This window comes from Prosopis cineraria, unplaced genomic scaffold (assembly GCF_029017545.1).
Source record: "Prosopis cineraria cultivar Desert tree isolate PC_DT_omini unplaced genomic scaffold, ASM2901754v1 PC4, whole genome shotgun sequence".
In the NCBI taxonomy this organism is placed as follows: Eukaryota; Viridiplantae; Streptophyta; class Magnoliopsida; order Fabales; family Fabaceae; genus Prosopis; species Prosopis cineraria.
Window position 1 is genome coordinate 5426304 of NW_026555335.1, and position 23935 is coordinate 5450238.

At 31.9% G+C, this 23935-nt stretch overlaps 2 protein-coding genes across 2 annotated transcripts; both read left to right on the forward strand.

Annotated features, from left to right (window-relative positions):
- The first annotated feature begins 1038 nt into the window (after positions 1-1038).
- LOC129308398 (transcriptional regulator SUPERMAN) lies at positions 1039-2254 on the forward strand. The gene is made up of 2 exons (XM_054949506.1): positions 1039-1349; positions 1528-2254. Exon 2 carries the CDS (start codon positions 1562-1564, stop codon positions 2252-2254), a length of 693 nt encoding a protein of 230 aa, XP_054805481.1. The 5' UTR covers positions 1039-1349; positions 1528-1561.
- An 8120-nt stretch (positions 2255-10374) lies between these two features.
- Positions 10375-11713, forward strand: LOC129307810 (zinc finger protein 10). The gene is made up of 2 exons (XM_054948718.1): positions 10375-11050; positions 11581-11713. Exon 1 carries the CDS (start codon positions 10488-10490, stop codon positions 11037-11039), a length of 552 nt encoding a protein of 183 aa, XP_054804693.1. The 5' UTR covers positions 10375-10487; the 3' UTR covers positions 11040-11050; positions 11581-11713.
- Positions 11714-23935: the final 12222 nt, after the last annotated feature.

Sequence of the window (23935 nt, forward strand, 5' to 3'; positions counted from 1 at the left end):
TAATTCATGAGAATATAATTAACTTACCAAAATATATCCTTTCAAATTTTTCGTTTAATGTTTTACTTTTTTTTATCGTCATCAATCTAATTTATTTTGAATTTAAAAATTAAACATGGCTATATTTTTACATCGATAAAAAATATTCTTTAATATTATAAATAAATAATTCACGTGAACCATTTTGATCAAAACAACCTTTGATTTGTAAATGGCCGCAGCATTATCTAGCGGTTATTTTCATCTAACTGATGGGCAATATGCGATGCCATGACCTAAAGGGAAAGGTCAACAATGCCTTAACTATTAAAATTGCGGGCAGCCGAAAAGACTCAGGTCTCAATCATCCTAAAGTTTTGAAAAGAGCTTAATATATAACCTTAGCTAGTGACGCTAATACATGTACCTGGTTGTACTTTAATCTGCTCTGCTCAAATAACACAATTTGTTTTGTTATCAAGTTGAAGTATAGCCCATAGAAATGCCAAACTTCCTCTAGTCAAGTTCGTACTTAATTATATATATTAACTCAAAAGCTTTGTCTGTTAATCAGCAAATCACTAAAGCTTCTATTTTCACTTAACAAATAAACGAGTTCTGCGATTTATTAAACACTGTTATCGACTAATACAGTCATGTTTGTCTTGTTTGATTTTCTTGGAGAATTACAAGCAGTCGTTCAAGTGCGTGTAATGTTGAAAATATGGGAATTGCTCACATATCATGTAGCTAGAGTGAGCTTTCTTAAAATTTTTTTTTAGCAGTAAATCAAAGCGTAGAAGACCAGATAATGTGTAGTGTTTTATGATATATAGTAGTCATATTTAACAGGGACAGTCAAAGTTCATTGAGTAACGTCAATTATTGTAGTAGCGTTGATACAAACGTTCATAACAGTAGCAAGTTCGTGATACGACAAACAATTTTCCTAACTCAAATCCCGAACCCTATGCAGGCTTTTCATTGACCACGAGAAACCATACCTCCACTTCCACTTCCACTTGTGACCTAATGTTCCTTATTTACTCTATGCAACTGTTTAGAAAATGCGGGAGTTAAATGTTGGATCTTTACCGAGAAGAAATATAACATTTATAGCAAGGGGTTGGGGGGGGGGGTGAGAGAGAGAGAGATTTACTAGACCAGTGACAAAAATACGGCATAAATGCGTAACCCTGGCAGGACGAGTTTCCAAATTTAGTAACCCATGACCAAACACACAGGACAGTTCAGGGTTAACCTTCCAATGGGATTCCCAGCCTTTGGTTTATAAATTTGATGCTCTTTCTTTCCAAAACTCTACTTTCCAGTTACTATTACCCTCAGGCTGTTCATTCATCCACCACCAGGTAAGTACTAAGCCTTATATTAACCTCTACCCCTCTAGCTTGGTAGTCACAACTTTTGAGAGATGTGATAAATGATACGAATCTTTTTATCTCAATCAGTTTGAGCTAATTTTTTTATGGTAGATTATATGATTTTGAGTTTGACAGTTTCTAGTTTCTGTTCAAACTATTGCTACAGGTGATCTGACTGAGGAACGAAAAGGAGATAGAAGATGGAGAGGAACAGGTTGAACAGCAGCCTTAAAGATGGCACTTTCACCACCAACAGCAACAAGAACCAAATAATGAAAGGATATTGGGACTGCAAATCTCAGATCAGTTGTGGAGGAGATGATTATATAAATGGATTCTCTTGGCCTCCAAGATCATACACTTGTAGCTTCTGCAACAGGGAATTCAGATCTGCTCAAGCACTTGGCGGCCATATGAATGTGCATAGGAGGGACAGAGCCAGGCTCAGGCAGTCCCCTCCCACTACAACTGATGGTCATTCCCCCATGCTCAACCTAAATCGTAACCCTACCTCTTGTCCTGGCTTTTCAAGCTCAGCAATGTCCTTGTTACCATGTTCATCTTCTTCTACAATGCTCACAAAACCATTCTCTGCCAGCACTTTACCCTCATTGGTTTCTCCTAGACTTTCTTCTTCATCTTCTCCTCCCCCCGCATCTCCTTCTCCTGATCTGAAAAAATGGGTTGTGGACGGTATCTTGTTGAACCCTTCAAGCACCAAGGCCTCAGGATCTACAAAGTTAAAGAATGCAGATTCTTTGTCGGGGTTTGGTGATTATAATGACTCTTTTGCGCAAGATGGTTGCAAAGTGGTAAAGAAGGCTGAGATCATTAGGTTGGACTTGGCCAAGGATGATTTAGATCTGGAGCTTCGATTGGGTACTTACTCTTAGATTTTATGCTTGCATATATATGTGAAGCACGCACCAGCATATATATTATATATAGATTTCATTATGTTAACAAAATATGAGAAGAGTTAGAGACAACATATTTATGGCATAGAGTCGTGTGTAATGAAATCTATTTATCTTTACCATCTTTATCGTCTGGCGAGAGACCATAGATGAAGTCATTTGGTTCCATCATTTAGTCAAAGATGATGCCCAGATGAAGAACTACCACCTGATCAAGTTCAGTATGCTGTACTAGACTGCTTTTACTCAATTTCTTCCTATATGTAGAGAGATATTTTCAATTTACTGTAAAGTAGACTCCCCTTATATATGCGTTTCCTCCTCCCCCAGTTTGTTTTATGCCTGTGTGTATGGTAGCATCAGGTTTGATATAATTATACATATGTTCAATTTCTGCAGGCAATGTGCATGCTTGATAATTGTCGGTTGGATATAAATATTAAACTGAAGGTTTACGTGTCATACATTTGGCAAGAGATCCTACCCTTGATTTTATGCTATTATAACATCAGAAACAAGGTTATAATTAAGCACTAACCATCTCAATTTCAATGACCACTGGATTTTAATCGACATATGGCTGAATCTCTCGACCAAATACATTTCAGTTCTGAACATTATTCATATATATATATATATATATATGTATGTATGTATGTATGTATGTACATTGAGTTTAGGAATGATAATGCCCACAATCAGTTTCAGTACTCATAATATAGATGATAACTCAGAGCTCATTGTCTCTAGATTGTTTAGGTTTAATTTTCATGGTTCAAATTTACATTTTTTTCAATTGGTGTTTTTTAAATAAAAAATTATTTTTTTAAAAAAACTGACAATTAAAAGGTTGTGTTTTATTTTAGATTTTGTACCTATTAAAATAATTTTTTTACAAAAATAAAAGTAAAATGCTGTAAATTTAGATTATTCAAATTAAATCTGAACGATCTAGAATCGATAAACTCTAAGTGCTTATCATACTTTATGATGGGCACTGAACTAAAACTGATTCTAATAATGTCCTTTCAAAATTCAAGATTTTCAATATTCTATTTGTAGCGCTAGTTCTCACGGGGGCGGGCTGTCTCAATTATTCTTTTTGATCAACATCTCCACCAACTGGATGAAATCAGCTGCTGCATCTCAGAGAAATTGCCCCAAGTCAGTACTCACTAATAGATGTTTCAAGTGCTTTTTGTCGTGGATAACTGACATCGATCAAATACAATTGAAAATTCAGCCGTGCAATTTACAGATATGATCCCCTTTACAGTGAATTTATGTAATTCATTATTTCAGTTACTCTGACATGAGTGCATAATATTATTGATCCAAGTTCCAACACAAACCTCATTATGATCACTGTACAAGCATATGGCCTAAAACGGGTCTACTTCATTTCAAAGTTAACCCAGTTTTTCCATTTGTTTGACTACCTTGTTCGCCATATTGGGCATTTGGAAAACGATGTGGGTTATTTAGAACAATCAAGAAACTTACCAATGATAACATCTATTTGCTTTTGCTGATTCAAGATCCTGACACTTTGCACTCGGGCAAATATGTAGTAACTGCTTCATGTGGCCTTTATTGGGCTTACAGGCCTTCTTAAGCTGCATATATTGCAGTCTTGCTCAGAACCCGTACCAGAGAGAACAAGCTTCTTCTCAGCAAGAAGGAAAAAAAAGAAAAACGAGTGCATATTCAAGAGATTAATAAGGAATCTTGCTTTTTAAATAAAAAAATAAAAGAAAAGAAAAGACAGAAAGAAACAAAAGCAGAAGGATATCAGCAGTAATATGATCTCTCTTCTGAACAATATCTCACCGGCCGATACATAAGCAAACAGTAAAGTCACTTCTTGAAAAAATGTAGCATATCTTTAGCACCCCAGTTTTGATAGATTGTTACTGAAAGGAAGGAGACGAAATATGCTTTGGAAAAAAAAATGAAATGAAACAGGAAGAGAAGAGTGACATGGGAGGGAGATGATAGAACGTAAGCAATCTCTATCATTCATGTTTGAGTTAACATGGTTTGGCATTTCAATTTCTATAAAAATGATTTGGGTAGTGTGGTCTTAGGGCGGAGCTTTTTCCCAAAATCTGATGGCTTGCATGTTCCCGACAATGTCTGGGTGTCAAATGGGTATGATGGCCTTTCCATAAATGGAAGGATACGTATTGGTCAGTTCAAAGCATTACACAGAACTGAGACACCCCAAACCCTTTCCCATTTTGGCACTCAATCACGACTATAGCTAGGTAGGACACTCCCATCCTTACACTCTCTCCCTGCATATTTCAAAAAAAAAAGAAAATGAAAACCTTTATTTTTATTTTCACAGAAATGCTAGCTAGCTAGCATCATCAATTGAAGACCTGTCGTTTTGTCAAACGCATGAGGGGTGTTCGTTAGAAGTAACTTGATTTTGGTAAAAGGAACAACGGGAAAGCTATAATTAATGACCCCCACATAGCAAGAGAAAAAGCTGTGAGAAGTAGAACGAAGTGCCCTTATCAGTCGAGATTCGAGAGATATTCAATGGAGGAGAAGAGAAGAGAGGGCAGAACTCACAATCTCACCTGGTTATACGAAGGAACTAACTTAACTTTAAGCTAAGCTCAGATGCTTCAGTGTGTGCGATATATATAATAGTCTAATAGATAAGGATGGGAAGAAGACACAAGACCCCACCTTGGTCCATCTTTCACAATGAGCTCTTAGCTTTCTGCGACATCCTTTTCTTGAGGACAGAATGCACAAACAAACCAGAAAATAATGATAATAAGTCTTACGTAGTATAAGCAACGTATTGGCCATATATATAAATGCAAGGAGCTGATATGCCGAGAGAATCAATTCACTGAATAGGGTTGCAGCCTATGAAGATCGGCGAACTGATGAATGATCGATCGACATGTAAAGTTTGTTGAGTCAAAATGAGACTAGAAGTAAGACGTGTATGCAATAAAAGAGCATGGAAGACGCGTACGCTGTGCATCTGCATCCCCTAACTTCATGATCAGAAGCTATGAATTAAAATGTCAAATGGAGACCATTAGTCATATATAACTCAGTGGTCCCTGAAATCAATCTCATTTCTTTGTAAAGAAAATAAATATTGTATTGGTTTAGTTGAGATAAAAAATGTGGTAAGATGTCTAAACGTGAATAGATTTTAAGTTTATATGAGAAAAGATCTGCATCTCCTCAAATTCCTTCTTTTATTTTGATGGAATCAAGCAGTAAGTTGTACCCATTTAAATGTGTGAAACTTAAATCGATCAAACTTGAGAGATGCAAGGAAGAGGAAGAGGCATCACGTGATGGAGAAGAAAAGAAGAGAGTGAGACAAAATGGAAGATAAAAGGGAAGCAGAGAGTAGGGCTGTAGAGGGAGGCCAGATCGGAGAGGTTCTTTTCAGTGAAACATAGGATACTGATTTCATTTAATTACTATGAACTACAGTGGCTGGCTAAAATAAAATTACTATTAAGTATAAACCATTCAAGTTACTCGTTATTAAGATGAGTCACATACATAGTTTTAAATAAATAATACTGCTACTCACAGCTGAAGAAAATTTCTTTACATTTTATGAATATCATGTATAGGGGCATGGCATAAAAGGCTCCTACTACAACATCACTTTCCTCTCATTTATTCTTTTCCAATTTTCTTACATTTTAGAACTATCATTTATTACTCCATCCCATGCACATCCATCTATTTAATTTCAATTTAAACTACTTCACCTAAACAATCTACCTAATCACGTCTTCCATTTGTATATTGGTAACCTGATAATTATTCACTTTATCCTGATTGAAAATGTAAAGCACCAAAAAAAAAATAGTATGATAAGTTCTCATGCATAAATTCTTCCCTTTTAAATTGTACATAGAATTTTTTTGATCTTATAATTGCGGTTAATTTCGGTTAATGTTCCTGTATTTTTTAATTAAGGAATCATTCTTTAAAATTATTATCAACTTAGTTTAAATTCACGCTTACAATAATAATTGATAATACTTTGATCAAAAGTATAGATATTAATTACTCCATGAAAAATTTATAAGGCTGTTGTCTATTGATCCAAAATGAGTAGTATATATAACCTTAAGAATGAAAACTTCTAGATAAAATGAAAGATAATTTGGTGTTTTGCAATTATGAAAGAGTATAGTGAATTTGCACGCTGGAGTAAAGTAATTCATATTTTGACAGTTTCTCTTATAAAATCACATCAATAACTTCATGTTAAAATTTATAAGTGCCAGCAAAAGGTAACTCTAATTGTTTTTGTTTTTTTGTTTTTTTTGAAAATCAATCCTCAAATTGTTCGTCATCCATCCTATCAAAATGAATTAAAAAATGAATTATAATCACTGCATATGAGTAATTAGAAGCCTAGTCTTATTTCTAATAAAACTGACTTTGTTTGGCCCAAAAAAGGGCAACAACGAGAAGAAGAAAAAAGGTTTCCGCATAAAATATCTATATAGTTTTTAACGAATGCTAACATGTTTAGTAGTGACCCCATCTTATTATTATTATTATTTTTTTTTTCGTGCGTGCAAACAACCTTTTATTTAGGCGTTGGTGCCGAATAGGGCAACTTTACTGGTAAAACAAGTAAACATTAAACGTTTTAAAAAACGAAAAGAATAGGGCAAACTTCGTGAGGCCTGTAACAACAGTCCAAGACTAAAACCCTTATGGACCGGTTATGCTCCATTTGGATAAAATGAGTCTATACGGGCCTTCTTTTTTTACGGGATATGGGCCTTTTTTGACCTGAGACATACTGGCATTAATAAATTGAAATGAAAAATCAAAGTTGACGTCAAATATAGGCCTGCTGGGTATTAGTTTTGAGATTCATGATGTGATATATTATATATAAATATAAATAAATAAATGAATCACAATTGTATTTTCCTAGCAAATGGGTTTATTACAGAGTCCCCGCAAGTGGCAAGAGTTTCGAGAAGCGATGGATATTCCTCAATCTGGCTGTGTCTCTCTGTTCACCCCTCTTCATATTCAAATTAATAGGTCCCAATCCCCCATTATCAAAATCATTTTTCATTTTTACCAAACGTCATCCCATTTGAGGTTTTTTTATTAAAAAAATTTTTTTAAAAAATAATTTTAAGGATAAAATTGAATGAAACTCATACACTTATTATTAATTTTGCATAAAAGGATGTTGTGTTATTTTGTTTATAAAAATATCAAGCTTTAAAATTATATAGACACAGCCATTATATTTAAATTAAAAATATATTAATAGAATATAGAAGCGGCATATACGTTTTGAAAATTTTTATTTATTTTTAATTCTAAACCAAATTGTTTCTGTCAGCGGGAATGATTAAAACATCAAATCAAACCAGATGGTCGGACCGGTTGACTACAAACGGTTTGATCAAGTTGAAAAAATTGTTTGGAGAGTTGGGCTTGATTGGGCCGCTTTGAATCGACGGTTAGATTGGGAACCAAAATCAAGCCAAGAATCGGATCCGATTTTCAAAAATCGGACTGTTCAAAAAATGTCCCTTTTTTATTTTTTTGTCAAATTTTTTTAAAAAATAACCAATTTTTTTATCATTTAATGTTATATTATATCATGTGACTGATTAAATTATAATAAGCTTAACATATTTGATTTTATTTTTAAGTTAAGTAGCAATTTTTTATATTTAAATTATTATATACATGTATAATTTTTAAATTTAATTATTACGTTATTAGTTTGATCATTGATCCAACTCAGTTAGAGCATGCTAACCATCAACCACCAAGCTTTTCAGTTTACTATTCGGCTGCAAAAACATTGAGCAGAGAGAGGAGTAAAATGAGTGACCAATCATAATATCGTACGTGCCACTGTATCAGAAGTTGTGACGATGGTTGGGAAATGCGAGTGCAAGTTTGCCATGTCTTGAGTAGAAAAAGAGAGTAGAAAACCCTCAATGGCGGATTAAATGAATTAAAAAGACGCAACTGGCATTAGCATACCACTCATGTTATTATCAGTCTCACCATATTTTTCCCAGTTGTCCAATGAAGATGATCTGATTCTTATTAAATTGAAATATTATATTAATCTTCACTGATACTGGTATTAAACAAACTACATATCTTTCGCCCCATGAATACATGGAGTATATAATAAAATACATGAGATAAATACCAACTCAATTTTTTAAAAAATTCACACATTTATTTTTCTAACATTTTTACCATGTTAAAATACGCAGAAAAAAATTAAAGGAACTAGGTTTAGTGAAAAGGGTTAGTCTTTCAATTTCTCACAATATTGTATGAGAACCTCAAATAAAATGTTTTCAATTGGAAAACATCTGTAAGCAATTAAAAACAGAGAAATATCGAAAGAATATAGAAAAATGTTCCCGTCTCAAATAAGACTGTCTTCAATGAGAAAATACATGCATTTGTATAATAAAAAATTCATGAAGAAAGATTGAAAAGAAAATATATATCCTCCTCAATTATATATCTAAACATGTAATTTATATGGATGGAAAAAAATTATTTACACAAATTTTGATATAAAAAACACGTACTTCTGTAGCCTTATCTTTTATTGATAAATTAAACGACAAATAATCTAGCAAAATAGCTGTGTGTGGTTTTGAGTAAGCACTGATATCACTTTTGAGAAGCTGTCAAGAAACGAAAAGAAAAAATAATAATAAGAGAGAGATGCCAGAAGGACGAAAGAATTAAAATGCTTCATTGTGGCCGCCTGCAAATCCAAGAGGAACCAGCTAAGTAACTACTACACAAAGAGACATTTGGTATGGTGCAGATTTCTCTTTAAAATAACTAATGGTTGCCATCAAAATTATTCCTTTTGAACTGCTCCCTCTTCTCTCCCTCTATTCCCATCATTATTATGATTCCACAGTACAGTCAGCTATTTAGTTGGAGCTAGTCAGTTTAAATGAATGGGATTGTGGCACTTGTATGCATATATTTCAGATTTATATCTTTGGCCTTAGCTTAGCATCAATTCATTTTCAGTAAACCCTAGTTACCTAGCTACTGCACAACTGGGTGATTTCAGGGTAACAGTTCACATGTCTCTTCCTTTTCAAGTAGGGCTAGAAAGCCAGTTGATGGCATATGTAAAATCATTTGAAGATAAAACTTGATAAGGGATTTTTTTATTTATTTTAGGGATATATAGAAAATAGCTCAAAGTTCAACGCGTTTTCATGCATATAGCCAGAAATAGTTTTCATGTGTTCACACTGCTTCTGTCTTCTCTGCCCAGTTGATAAACCCCACTTCTGTTTTTACTATATATGCGAAACCAACTTTGTTTCACTTTCACATGTAAAAGCTGAACCGGTATATTTTTGGTCACATCTCTTGCCAAGTAGAATTATAACCAGGGGAACGTGCATATGAGATCATTAATTATAGTTATAGATAGTGTGCATATAAAGCCTCACTGCTCTTTGTTTTCTTCTTCACTGGGTAGAAATTAGGGAAACAAATCACAATAACAGAGAATATGTGTACAACCCGTTTGCTAATAATAATAATAATATTAGCGTAATGGCATGGATAGGTTAATTAAAACCCAAGTACACATGTACACAAGATACTGAAGTGTGAAAGCAGAAGTGCTCCTGATGCACTATGTCTTCAAATCATATATGATTAATAGTAAATAACTAAAAGTGCAATATGTTTGCAAGAATTAGTCAGATTGAAGTGGGGATTAATTGGACAATAACTGCCAGATATTAATTTAAAATAAACAAAAGAGACCACGTCGTGGAAACCTCGGTGATAGTAACATAAGCAGAAATCGCCACCAAATTAAATGGAAGAGAGAGAGAAGGGGCAAGTAATTAAAAATTACCGAGGATAGGACCGATTATAGAGCCGGCTAAATGAAAAAACCTAAGAGCAAAAGGACAAAAATGTAGAAATCCACTAATATATGCCACAATGACAAAGTCGATGTTTTCTACTTGTCTCCATCCTTCACCTTTCTCTCTGAACGTTGTTCTCTCTAGCTATAAATTAAAGCCCTATTACCCTTCCACATCTCTCCTTCCCTCAGAGCTACTTTATTTTCCCTCATAATCACCAACAGATCTCAGCAGAAATTGTTTGATAATTTCCCTCAGAGAAGAAACAGAAAAGTGAATCTTTTGCCATGAATAATAGTTCAGAGAATTCGAGCGAAGAGACTGATCAGCTAGAACATGCAGATTCATCAGGAGGGACCAGACGCTCTTACGAGTGCACATTTTGCAGAAGGGGCTTCACCAACGCTCAGGCGTTAGGGGGTCACATGAATATTCATAGAAAAGACAGAGCCAAAGCCAAACAAAGTGCACCTAATAATTCTTCTTTGCTTTCAAACAAATTGTCCAACGAGGAATCTTTCGCATCAGCCTCCCCTTTTCTTTCAGAAATATCTTCTGGCCATCAATCCTCAAGGTTTTACTCCATTTTTGAGGTTCAGGGAAACTATAACATGTATTTCCAGCCATCTTCTGCAGCAAACCCTGGAAACCCTTCTCCTGCATCGTATGCTTTTCCTTTTGAGTATCTTAATCCAAGGACTCATCGTCAGTCTGTGGATATGAACCAAGAGCTTCTTGGGGCCAATTTGAGCCTCCAGATTGGTTCGAGCCACGTGGAAAGTGATCAGAAAGATGGCGAAGTGGACTTAGAGCTCAGACTTGGCCATCATCCATTTTGAGGTTATTTAAGGTATATATTTCATATAGATATGATATCTTTTATTGTCTATTGTACAGAAGATATAACAAGGTCCGATTCCATGGAAATTGGGGTGTAAATTATTATCATCGGAGATTGGAATTCATGCATATATAAGCCAAGAGGGTTATTCTCTACAATATATGATCTGAATTGAAGCACACGTACAAAGAAGCAGAAACATTACCTTGTTTCTTCATAACAGCAGGAGGGAAGACCCAGAATGGAGAATTAAGAATTAACTAGAACTCATTAGTTAGGCAAGCATCATTGTACTAGTTATTCTGATGTAGTAATCCACTAGCATATAGATATATAGCTAGCCGCTTTTTTTCGCGTTTGTAAAAAGCCTTTGGCCTGGAACAGTAAGAACCCAGATTTCCTTTTCCCCCTTTAACGAGATTCTTAATTAATTACTATATGCACATTATACTGATGATGCTTTGTTGAGTTTAGATTATAAGTCATGTGACTGCATCAAATTAAAATCGTGTGTTCATACTAAATTTTTCTTTTGCAAGATGCTTTTGATTCAAATTTTCTTTCATCGATCTGCGGCAGTAATGATGAGGTAATGTCCACACACATATTTTGCTTTGTCAAATTTTGTATTTGAGTATATGAATCATGTTGCACATGCTACGGCTGTCCTTGACTAGACCAGGCCAGCATGCTATACAATTTTCTTTACTTTCCCTTTTGTAAAATTACCAAGGGCTTCACCTTGTAGAAATTTTGCCATTTATGAAAAGTTCATAAATCATGACAAGCAATGGCAAGTAGACAAAATCATAGCCTATATATGTATACCATGTGAAAGAAATCGTGTACGCCGTATGCACCCTTCTAAATAATAATAATAATAATAATAATAATAATAATAATTATAATAATCTATTTACTCAAAAGTTAAAACAAGATTGTACCAGAGCACCTACTAAGAAATTTAATTTGATTAATGCTTTTGTTTACCATATGATTAATTATCAATTTAAATTATTAGAGCTCATTTTTCATTTAATTTTTCACAAGTGAGACTGTGAAAAGTATATAAGTATGCTTACGCAATGAAATAGTGATGATTTCTGTTTTTATTGAAGGATGAAGGAGGCTTAATTTAAGTAGCTCATCAATTAATTAGTATGTAAAGCTGATATAGCATATGATATATATATATATATATATAGTATAATGCCCGTAAAAAGAGAGATTAGGGTGAAGAGGGTTGTCAGTTTGCATTCTGCAGTTCACAAATTAAATGGAGCTAAGCTATAAACTAAGTATACATCGACCAAATTGAAATATTGATTGTACATTTGATTAAACGCCATCATGTGATATTAGTCTTTTATTTGCTGTATTTTTATTTTTATCACGATTAAGAAGTTTCTGAAGCTTTTTAGATCATTTTTCTCTCCAAATGAATCTAGAAACCTCCAAATATGACTCATGTTCATCGAATAGATAGATGTAAAGGTTCAAACATGATAACTGATGAGTCCTGGTTAACAAACATGATGACTTTGAATTTTATATCCCGGCCGACGAGTCAGTCAACCCTGGGAAATAGTTAATTCGGTGATTTTGATTTATTTGCACAGTTCGGCCCCAGAAAAGAAATTGATTTGCACAGTATAAAAACTAGTACGATTTGAGTTCGTGTATCATGCCATTAGGCTTACGTACGTGGAATGACCTCTCTTTGTAATGAACTGATGATACTGATTCCCCGCCCCTTTGCTTAGTTCCTTAATAAAAAGTTAATGCCTTCATTGATAGTAATAATTAACTAGCTTTGAGCAACGTGGTGGGAAACTGCGATGGGATATAGTTAGTGCATACATGCATGTGTGTGTGTGGTTAAAAAAAAAAAAATATACATATATATATATATATATATCCATACCAGTTTCTCATGATGGAAGAGAGGATCAAACTTAAAACCAAAACAGCCAAAACCATGACAGGCAACGATAAATTAAACCATGTTACAATATGCAGTTTGTATTAAGGGCATGTTTGTTTATATTTATATTTTTTTATAAAAACCATTTTTCAAAACAAAATGAAAAGAAAACATATTGGATTGTGTGGATTTAAAAATAATTTTAAAATTAAAAAATCATTGATAGTAATGGCCACCGGTAGTTAATAAAAATAGTTTATGATAGTGATGATCTCCGGCCAGTAGTTAATAAGAAGATACATGTGCAAGATAAAAAGAATTGTACTTAGTTCTGATGGCCCCAAATTTAGTAGCACCTGGAAACTACCGACAAATGAATGGTTAAGTTAAATATGGATGGTGCTTTCTTTGTAACACAAGACATTGCAAGGTGTGGCGGCCTATTTTGGGAATCCTGTGGTGATGAGTTCAAAGATAGGTACATGTTTAAGATGAATGGTGGTGATGACTCGTTGCTTGCTAAACTTTGGGACCTTAGGTATCAAGAGTTGATCCTTGAATCAGATTCACTTAAAGTCATCAAACTAGTCCCTGGTGCAAATTATTCCTCCCATCCAAATATGGAAGTTATTCTTGATATCTGGCCTCTACTATAGCTCATGCTTGGATTGTGGACATATTTTATATCTCACATGATGTGAATCAAGCCATCGACATACTTGCTACACAAGCTTTGTCTTACATTGTTAGTTTTCATCTTGTTTTTACCCTCCTCCTAATTTAGTTCCTGTGCTGCAGCAAGACATTGCTGCTATTTAGTTGTATTTTCTCTCTTCGGCTATTAAAAAAGAACGAAAGAAATACATCTGAATGCATGTCATTAGTGACATCAATTGCTCACTTATAGGAGTACATTTAGTAACAATTACAAAAAAATTATAAATATATTGCATAAAAGAAAATTGCTGTCATTTATTTATCTAGATAAATAACACTGATATGTAAATGCATTCAACGACGACCTTATCATACGTTAATGTTATATATATGCACTTTTTGTACACACTTTGTGTGAGTATTACAAAACCTTACCAAGCAATATTTTAATTGGCGTGATTATTTTTTTTCACTTCATTTTCATCAGTAACGTCTAGTAATTTCAGTAATGACTTTTTATTTTAATAAATTTGAATCAATTTCAACAGCTGTTACTGTGAACAGCTGATGTCCTACTAATCATTTTAGATCACGACAAATGGAGGTATGGAGCCAACAGTTTTGCGGTATTCCTTAAATGAGAATTGGAAAAGTTTAAGGGAAATTTAGATTCAAGATCTAAATAAAAAAATTAATTATTTTGTCAGTATATTATATGCAAGAGTCAAACTTCATTCAACAATTACATGTTAAATTTAAGTATTTGCAAGTGGGTAGATCTGGCATATAATTAATTTTTTCTATTTGGAATCTGGGTGTAATTTACCCAAAATTAACAATTACAACATTAATTCAATCAAACTATTGGCTAGCTGGATGTAATTGATTTTAGAACAAATCAAAAGGAACCCATTTAGTTTTTTAAAAAAGAAAATATCCTAAATTTACCCAAAGTCCCCCACATACTTTCAGTTTCAAAGGCCAAATTGTTGGCAATACCGGAAATAGGAATACGTGTTCATTGCACTGAACAAACATGTCTCGAGGCCTCATTCTTAAATTCCTCATAACTGAAAAACGAGATTTTTTATTGAGAAAATTTTAATAAAAACCCCTTGATCACATTTATTTAAATTCAAAATTCATAAATTTCTAAAATTTCATTATAGAGGTATTAATTTGATATTAAATTGTCCTTCATTTAAATTAATATCAAAACCATCCTACTTTATTTATTCATTTACTCGCGGAACATTATTAATTATCTTACTTTATCGGTTCATTTCCTAGGAATAAAATTAAATGAAAGTCTGGTAATGAATAACAGTTCGTAAGAAAATAAATAACATACAGTATAGAAACTAACAAGTTGTTTTAAAATGATTTAAATACCTAACATGAAAAAAAATTAAGTAGGATAATTAACAATATTTTATAAGTAAATTAACGAGTAAAATAGGATAATAAACAAATGAGATAAGGAAGTTTTTATATTAATTTAAATGAGGGGCAACTTTATCATTTCTCTCATAAATTTAATACAATACTCTTGAATTGTAGTGTAATTTTAAAAATTTAAAAATTTTAAATTTAAATAAGTGTGATCAAGAGATTTTTATTGAAATTCTCCCTTTTTTATTTCATACAGCCATCATCTTACAAAAGTTAATTCTATTTGAAATACAGCTAGATACAAATCTATAAAATTTATTTCATTCTTAAATACATTGATTTGAAATGTAAAATTTTATGCACACACACACACAAAAATCTCTCTGTCCAGAAACATTTCTTGCGTAAAAAATTTGTTTGTCAAATATTTGAAAATAAAATCGAGTGCTGGAGTTAAGACCAATAAACACGCACAGAAGATTTTGTGGCACTGGGATCCCCATATGCAAAAATGGGAACGTTCTGGAATTAAAGGGCCCATATTCCTCCATCCCTTTATCAACTTTAAGATGGCCCAACTTAGAGTTTAATGGATGGATCATGGATTACAATTTATGACAAACACCAGACATCACTGCATTGTCCCCTTAAGTTAAGAGTTTTTTGCCCAAATCCAATTATGTCAACGTTTTCCTTGGACATCAATAACATTACTAAATGGGGCTATCAGCGGTGGCCACAGCTATTTCATCCAATTTTATTCGTGGAACCATAGATTAACGAGAATGTCTAGATGTCTATATTGCTAGTTAAGTTTTTTTTTTTCAAAGAAAAAATATATGTGAATTGGCTTTCAAAATTTACTAATAGCTCATTGGATAGGGTAGAAGTGAGAGTTGAAAAGTGGAAGTGAGAGTGGAAGTAAAACTATGAAAATAAGATGTTTGATACACTGAAACTCATTTCCATAAAAAATGATGGAACTCAATTCCTCCCCCATACCCATGAAACCAGGTTCCTTCTCTCACTTCCTTCCTCACTTGTCATCTTTGCCCTTCAAGCTTGTCACTTATTTGAGACGGTGCTTTAAGCTCCCACAAATCCCTATTGCTTCTATGATCAAAGTTGCTGATGAAAGATTGCAACGAAGGACAGAAAGTAGCCGTTCATCAACCTCCCAAATCTCCAGCCTCTACTTCAAACTTTAAAAATCCCTAGTGCTATGGCTCTCCATAGTTAGTGACAATTGTTCAATCACGATTTTGATTTTGTTTTCCTCCGTGCACAATTCAATTCGGGTTCAACTGTCCGACCTTCTCGAGCCACAGCTTCTCTTTTGATCTCTCGTCTTTCTGGCTTGATTTTCTGTCTTCAGATCTCCTTGTCCTCCCTTCATCTCGTCTATCCCTTCATAATTTCCCCTTCTTCAATTCTTTGATTTGTGACTTTCTGGTCTTCGATTTCTTATATAGAGTTGTGCAATTTTCTTTGGGATATCGCATTGTTGAGTTTTGGATTAATTATTTTATGGAAATTATTGTTGAGTTGTGGATCGATTTTTTTTTGGAATGGCAAGGTGGTTAGATGAAGGAGTTTGTTGACGCTTGAATATTTTTAAAATTTTAGGGGTGCTTTAGTCTTTTCAAAATGTAAAAGTAATATTAAATAAAATTTTTATCTTACTTATATTGACATATCAAACATATTTTAAAATTTTATTTTTATTTATCCACCAAAATCATTTTGATGTAGGTACCAAATAGGGCATAGCATTAAACCATGCCTTAAGACTTAAAAAATGCTTTAAAATATTTACATGCTATCCACAAACAATTAAGCTACGTTTCCATTACAACAGTGGTGAATCTAGGACTTAAGAGTTAGAGAATGCATGATAATTTAATTTAAAAATTAATATTTTTTAAAAATAATAATTTAATTAATTAAAAATAATGATTACATTAGGATTAAAATTGTAATAATATAAATAAATTAATCATCATTTTTGTTTTTTAGAAAATTATATTGAACAAATTAATATAGTCTTTTATGTAAATATACTTTTTATATCTTATATCAATCATTAAAAGATTATATATCTAATAAGTTTTTAAACTTAAATATTTTTTATTTCGTTTAGAAGGTGAAAAATATCAATAATAAAAGATGAAAAGATACAAAATTTACATACCCTACTCATAATTTTGCCCAAAATGAAGGGATGCATTTGTCCATCTTTATTGTGGCACATCACTGGCAATGTTGCAGCTATAACATATATATACACACACACACCTTTTCAAAAGTCGTAAAAGTAGATCAACAAGGTGAGAAAACAAACATGTTAGAATCTTAAAGAAGTAAAAAGACAACATATTTTAATTCCAACTCTCAAGACTTCATTTTATATGACATTTTACATTTATATATATTATTTATTAAGTTCAACTCTATTAGTCATGGAACTTCTCATATTAATATTCAAGTAGTTGATGGCTCAGACTTAAACATCGAGCAATAAAAAAAAAAACAGAGAGAATTGCTATTAATTGTATACTTTTTTAATTAAGTGAAGGAAGATGGACAACAAAAAATAGTAGAGATTTTATGGGAGAGAAGGACGTAGATGCAGTACTTGGAAAAGAATGTGGAATGTACAGGCAGGGGTTGGTGTTGTGCACATACAAGAGATGATATATATTCTGAAAATGAATGATGCGAACGAAAAAAAAAAAAATTTGGGGTTGGGGGGGGGGGGAGAAGAGGATTGTCACCTCCACTAACCCGTCTTTATGAGGTTCATGCAACCTTGGCAAGTTGATGTAACCAAATTTCCTAATATGGCATAACTTATTCTTTAGTGGACAGAATCATTTCCAGCGCCTTAACCCTTTCCAAAATCAAGCCCCCCCCCCCCCCAACCCACTACGTCCTAAAATTAGGAGCTACGCACTGAAATATAGTCCCCCAATATTAAAAAAAAAAATAAAGGGCTTCATTTAATTTGACTGTGTATGAGAATTCAAAATGCGCCTTCAACGTCAGGTATCTGAAAATAAAGTAACGAATGTGTTGTGTGACATGATCCTACGAAACCTTATAAACTCCTTTAAAGTTGACAATTCCAGAAAAAAAAGGAGGGGCGTACAAGAGATGGGATGTGGACGGTATACATCCGCCTCGTTTAAATATACCTCTCTTTGTCTTGCACATGAATTTAAGAAAATAACATTAGTTATTAAAAATTCGACAATGAATTGTGGCAAAATTCGATGTTAACTAAAATATCCTTTTATATTAAATATTAATATTTTCTGCAAATTAAAGACAAAAGGCAGTGAGAGGATAGATCTACTGAATTTTTAAGGGCTCTATCAGGCAAAGGCATGTTAGATACACAAAAATTCAAAGAGTGAATGTTTGGAATAGAAAGTAAAGGGGAGAAAAGGGAGCGTTACGTTGGAGAGCACATGGGTGTTGGTGGTAGGAGCATGTGAGGGGGGAAAGGTGTTTTTTTTTTTTTTGGGGGGGGGGGGGGAATGGGGGTCATGTGCCCTAAAACCAGAGGGTAGGGTTATGTCGGGCATTGTTTGCCCTGCAGACTCAATTTCACGCCACCGGTTACATATCATGTGTCTTTCTAATGTTCCCCCAACCGTCGCTCTTATAGCTGGGAAAATTTTCAGGCTTAATCCTTAAAGACTTGAGTCCTAAAATTTAATTTTTTATTTTTAATCTTATTTTTTAAACTTGACTTTTATGTAAATAATTTAAGGTTAGGCCAGCAAGTCTTTTTTTAAAAAAATAAAAAAATTAAAATAAAATTAAGTATTATAAATTAATTAAAATATTTTAAAATTAAAAAAATTAAAATTCTCATAATTTTTTGAGAAATTAAACAACACATATTTAGAAGTCTAGTAATAAAATTTAAATTTTAGTTAAAAAATAGTTTATTTTTTTATAAATATACAAATATAATAATTATAAAAAATAAAAATATCAGAAATTTTATACTGTACACTGATATTTATTAAATTATATTAAATTAATTTTAGGATAAATTAAAATTAATAATAATATAATACATGCAAGATCAGGTGAGCAGGTCATTAATTTCAAACATGTGTTTCACCAAATAATAACAATAATAATATAATAGATTTTGAAGGGTCATCCGAACCTGAGCTTTTTTTTACAAGATTTATCAGGATTAAACCCTTAAATCTGATTACTTTAAAAAAATATTTTCAAAATTCAAACTCTTATTTAAATAAGATCTTCAAGTCCAATTCTCTAAACTTGACCCTTATTTTCAACTCTAATCACTCTTTAATCTCTACATCCATCCATAGTCCACAGTACCTCCCCCACCCAAAAAAAAAAAAAAAATCTCTCTCATCCTTAATCCTCAATTGTGCTTTTCCAAGCCAACAACCTCGCGGCGCTTATGGCACCCTACACTCCCTTGGAAGAAACGGTCAGTATATGAATTTTCTTTTATATATGTGTGTGTGTCTATATATTGATGGATTTTGGCGCAAATCAAATTATTTATGAATTATTAAAAAAATTTGTGTTTTTGAAGGCAATCAACTACTAATATTTAGTATATATTACAAAATTTATAAAAAGTGGTACCCCCTCTATCTTAGTTTATAAGATAATTTTGAATAAAATTATGCATCTATCTCAATAAAAATTATTAAATATACTTTATAATTTTTTTTAAAAAAATAAAATATAAATTTTAAAATACTTTGCATTTAAAAACTATGGAGAGAGAAGGTAATATTAAAAAAATATTTAATAAAGTATTACTTTTATCAAATTATTTGGGGACACCACATTAGCTTCAAAACTATCTTTTAAAGTAGGAGGGGGAGTGTGATATGAATAGTGTGGCATCAGGTTTGTCTTCCTGCTGGTGTCTTTTGATTGGTCGAAGTAAAACACAAAGTGAGCCCACTTTGGCAGGAGAGCTTTATGTTAACATGGAAGGGGCAGGAGTAAAAAGGGAGACTTTAATGTTGAACAGCACAGTTCACCTCAATTTAATCAAGTTGATTTGAAATATTATGAATGAGAACGAAAATAATATCATGGGGTTTGTTTATCATAAGTGCCATCCATAACTTTTCAGTGTTGCACGCAAACAATGATCCCATTCCCGTGATTGTTTCACCAAACAAAAACAAGGACAAGCTAAGTGCAAGGAATGCAGGAAGCAATAAAGGGACAGAGATCGAATTCCATGAGAGTGGATCAAATGAAATTCCACAAGCCATTGGTGTTGGAATAAAGTTAGGCGAAGGAGAGGGAATTAATGATGTTGAAATAGGCGGTGATCGAATTCAGTCATGACCCCATGCCAAGAATTTCAACACAGCACGCTCTTCTGATTATAATTACTTCATGAAGCAGGGGGGAACAAAAGTAATGACCAGTTGATCAGCCAGCACGCTCCTGAAGGAATTCATGCATGGTTCGCATAAAAGGTCAAGTCTGGGAGAAATGCAGATATGACTGACTAGCACTCAATTTCTGAGAAGGAATAAATTGAAATCAGGAGCAAAATACATTGAATTGTGTATTAGGGTGGGGTGGCTAGTTGAGACCTACAAGGAAGGTGCCAACGAGTGAATTTTAATTTTAAATAAAAATTAGCAAATACGGATGGACCAGGCAGTTTCTGTGGGTCTAATCAGGTGCTTGGTGCCACCCACTAGATTCAAAGGAAACATCCTTTGAGATTCGAGAAAGCATAAATAGAAATTAAAACTGCTTTCGGCAAGTCCGCCATCCTTGTATTTAGCATAAACGTAGGTGCTCGTTTGTTTCTCGTTTGTTCTGTTTTGCTAAGTTGTTCCTCGCACGACTCTCCGTCTTGAGATTCCCAACTTCCTTTTCTTTTTATTTTTTTTCCTTTTTTTTTTTTACAAAGTGACAATTTTATCATGCCGACTTCCTAATTTTAATTGTGCTAGTTGGAGCATCCCTGACTGTGTGCGAATTCTTTCCTCTTCCTTTTCATCCTCTTGCCCTTCTCTTCCTAATTTCTAGTCATTAGATCAAAGATTATTGGATGGTTTAAATTTAATCTCTTATAAAATATTTCATTTCATTTTTTTGCTGTATTTTTTAATTTTTATATTAAAATTTAGTGGTCTGAATTTTATTATTTATATTTTTTTATAATTTAACATTTTAATAATAATTTTTATAAAAGATAAAATTTAAACTGTCTAAATCTTATTATAATAATTAGAAATGGAAAAGCAGGTAAGAGGATGGGAAGGAAGAGGTGAGAATCTCCCCCATCCCGGCTAACAGCTTCCTTTTTGCCTGCCAACAGATTTTTTCAAGAAATAATATTTATAATCAAATAAGGGAAAAATCCACGTTGTTATTTTATTATGCATTGTCAAATAACTAAATATCATTTTTGCCTGCTACACACAAAATCGATAGCATTAAATATTTTTATAATCTCTTACTTCACTTTTTTTTTAAATTTTTGACTCGAAATATTTGAAATCTAGACTATTATAATATATATATATATATTTATATAACTTAGAAGTTTGATTAAAAAAAGTAACATAGATAAATATGATTTTACTTAAAAGTGTTTAATAAATTGAGATGAAAGGAATAGTATAAATATATATATCAATGCATAAAAATTAAATTCAAAACATAAAAAATTATATCGAGAAGAGTAATTGTATTGTATTTTACTAATAACGTGGCTTCCTATATTTCATAGTGATATCAATGCATTAACTGTTGCGGTTTTTATGCCAAAAAAGCAGGGACGTATCCGCGACGGAGATAGAGGGGTCAATTGTTCCCATAAAATTTGGAAAAGTTATATTTATTTTTTTATTTAAATTACACTCATTTTCCCTTTAAAATTGTAATTGCCCTCATAAGAAATCAATTACCCCACATTTTTTTAAAATTATCAAACATACATATTTAAAAATATTTTTTACCCTTTTATTTATAACAAAAATAAATTGATGATGTAAATAAAATTAAGATATATTTTTAAAATTTTCATATAATTTATTTGTATGTAATTTGAATTATATTTTTAAAAATTATTAATATTTATATTTGGTATAAATATTTCTCCCATTATTAAAATTTTCTTGATCCGTCGCTGCAAAAAAAGTGACGTTTTTTTTCACTACTTGTTCGGGGATTAATACTTTGTTTATGAATTTGGGATTAATATTTTTTAAATTTAAATACTCCGTTGCATCAGCACATGAGAAAACTTTATATTACAATATCAAATCTGGAACCGGTGTTTCTTCTTTACATGCAAAATAACGAAGCACCGGTTGTTTTGCTTCAATTTTTCAAGATAAATATAAATATAAAATATATATATATATATATATATAAGTATATAATATAAAACTCTATATCACTATTTTTTTTGCCCAAACTATATCAATGATTATTTTTTTCATTTCTCTTGGATTTTTTTAAAATAAATTTGTGAAGTTTTCAGGAAAAAAAATTCGCATGAAATAATTTCTCAAAAAATAGGAGAATATTTTTTTTATAAAAAAAATTTATGAGTTGCATTGCGTGACTCACTAGGGTCAATATATGCCTTCGTGTTTAAAAAATACTTATAAAGTACTTACAAATTACTCATTATCAAAATTCTCACATCAACAATGAGATTTGATCTTGTGACCTTTTTGAATTATAAGTCAAATTTTTAGTGATTAGATTAACTTTTGTCGGTAGGAGAATAAATTACTAAAATTGGAAATGGCATTGGATTGATCAAACTGTACTTTATTATTATTGATAAATAATATTTGGATCTTCTACTATGTTCATTATCACAAAAATACAACTTACTAGTTGGGATTTATAATGTTTATTAGGATTATTCAGGTGGCTCAAAAGGCCGGTCAACCTAATCCTACTCTGGCTAGTCAGGCTATTAGAGGCCGGCATCGAGCTGGGGTCAACCCTGCCCGGCCTAAAATATTTACCTATTTTATTTTTATTTTTTATTTTTTTCAAAACTTAATTATTTTATATGTTATTTTTATTTAATTTGCTTGTGCATTATATTATTTTTTATGTTCATCATGAATATCTTTTATAATTTTAATTTTTATAATTATTTAAATATTTAAAATTGATTTTTTACTTTATATCATGTGAAAATAATGAATAATTTTTAATTATGTATGATTTAAAAAATTATTACTTTAAAATTTAAAATTATTTTTATAAACAATCCATTTTAAATAATTTTAATTGTATTTTGTATTGTTTAATAAATTAAAAAAAATAAAATTCGAGCATTAGGCCAAAATCCTAGTGTTCGGGCAACTCGATGCCTGAATATGTATAAAGGGTCGAGCATCAGACTAAGGTGAAGCCTAACCGATGTATACCCTTAAGTGCCCGTTTAAATTTCAGTTGGGTATAATATATTATAAAAATAGTTAATTAAGTGATAAATTTTAATTATAATTGATTATGTTATAACGTAATCTGTTTGGATATTATTTTTTTAAAATTAATTTAAACAAAATTGAAGATGCTTGAATGATTTAATCAAAATTAATTTTAGCTACATAAATTACTATATAATTTAATTCTTAAATACCAAACATTAATTTTTTAAGAATATAAATTTAAATTTTATTAAGAAAAAAAGTTAAGAGAAGAGAGTTTAATTTTATTTTTATTTAATGTTGTGTTTTTTATAATTTTTTTGGGCCTTTTTTCATAATTTTTTCAACATTTTTCATCAACTTTTCTCATAAAGTTGATCAAGAGAGCTTTTGCAAAAACACGTGTCTTAACCCATAATTAATTTTTAACTTTTTTTTATTATTTGAGTAAATTGTTTTAAAAAATTAATTTTAAAAAAATCA

What these genes read in the sequence shown, in the direction of transcription:
- LOC129308398 (XM_054949506.1), top strand. Translation starts at nt 1,562, where the DNA reads ATGGAGAGGAACAGGTTGAACAGCAGCCTTAAAGATGGCACTTTCACC.
- LOC129307810 (XM_054948718.1), top strand. Translation starts at nt 10,488, where the DNA reads ATGAATAATAGTTCAGAGAATTCGAGCGAAGAGACTGATCAGCTAGAA.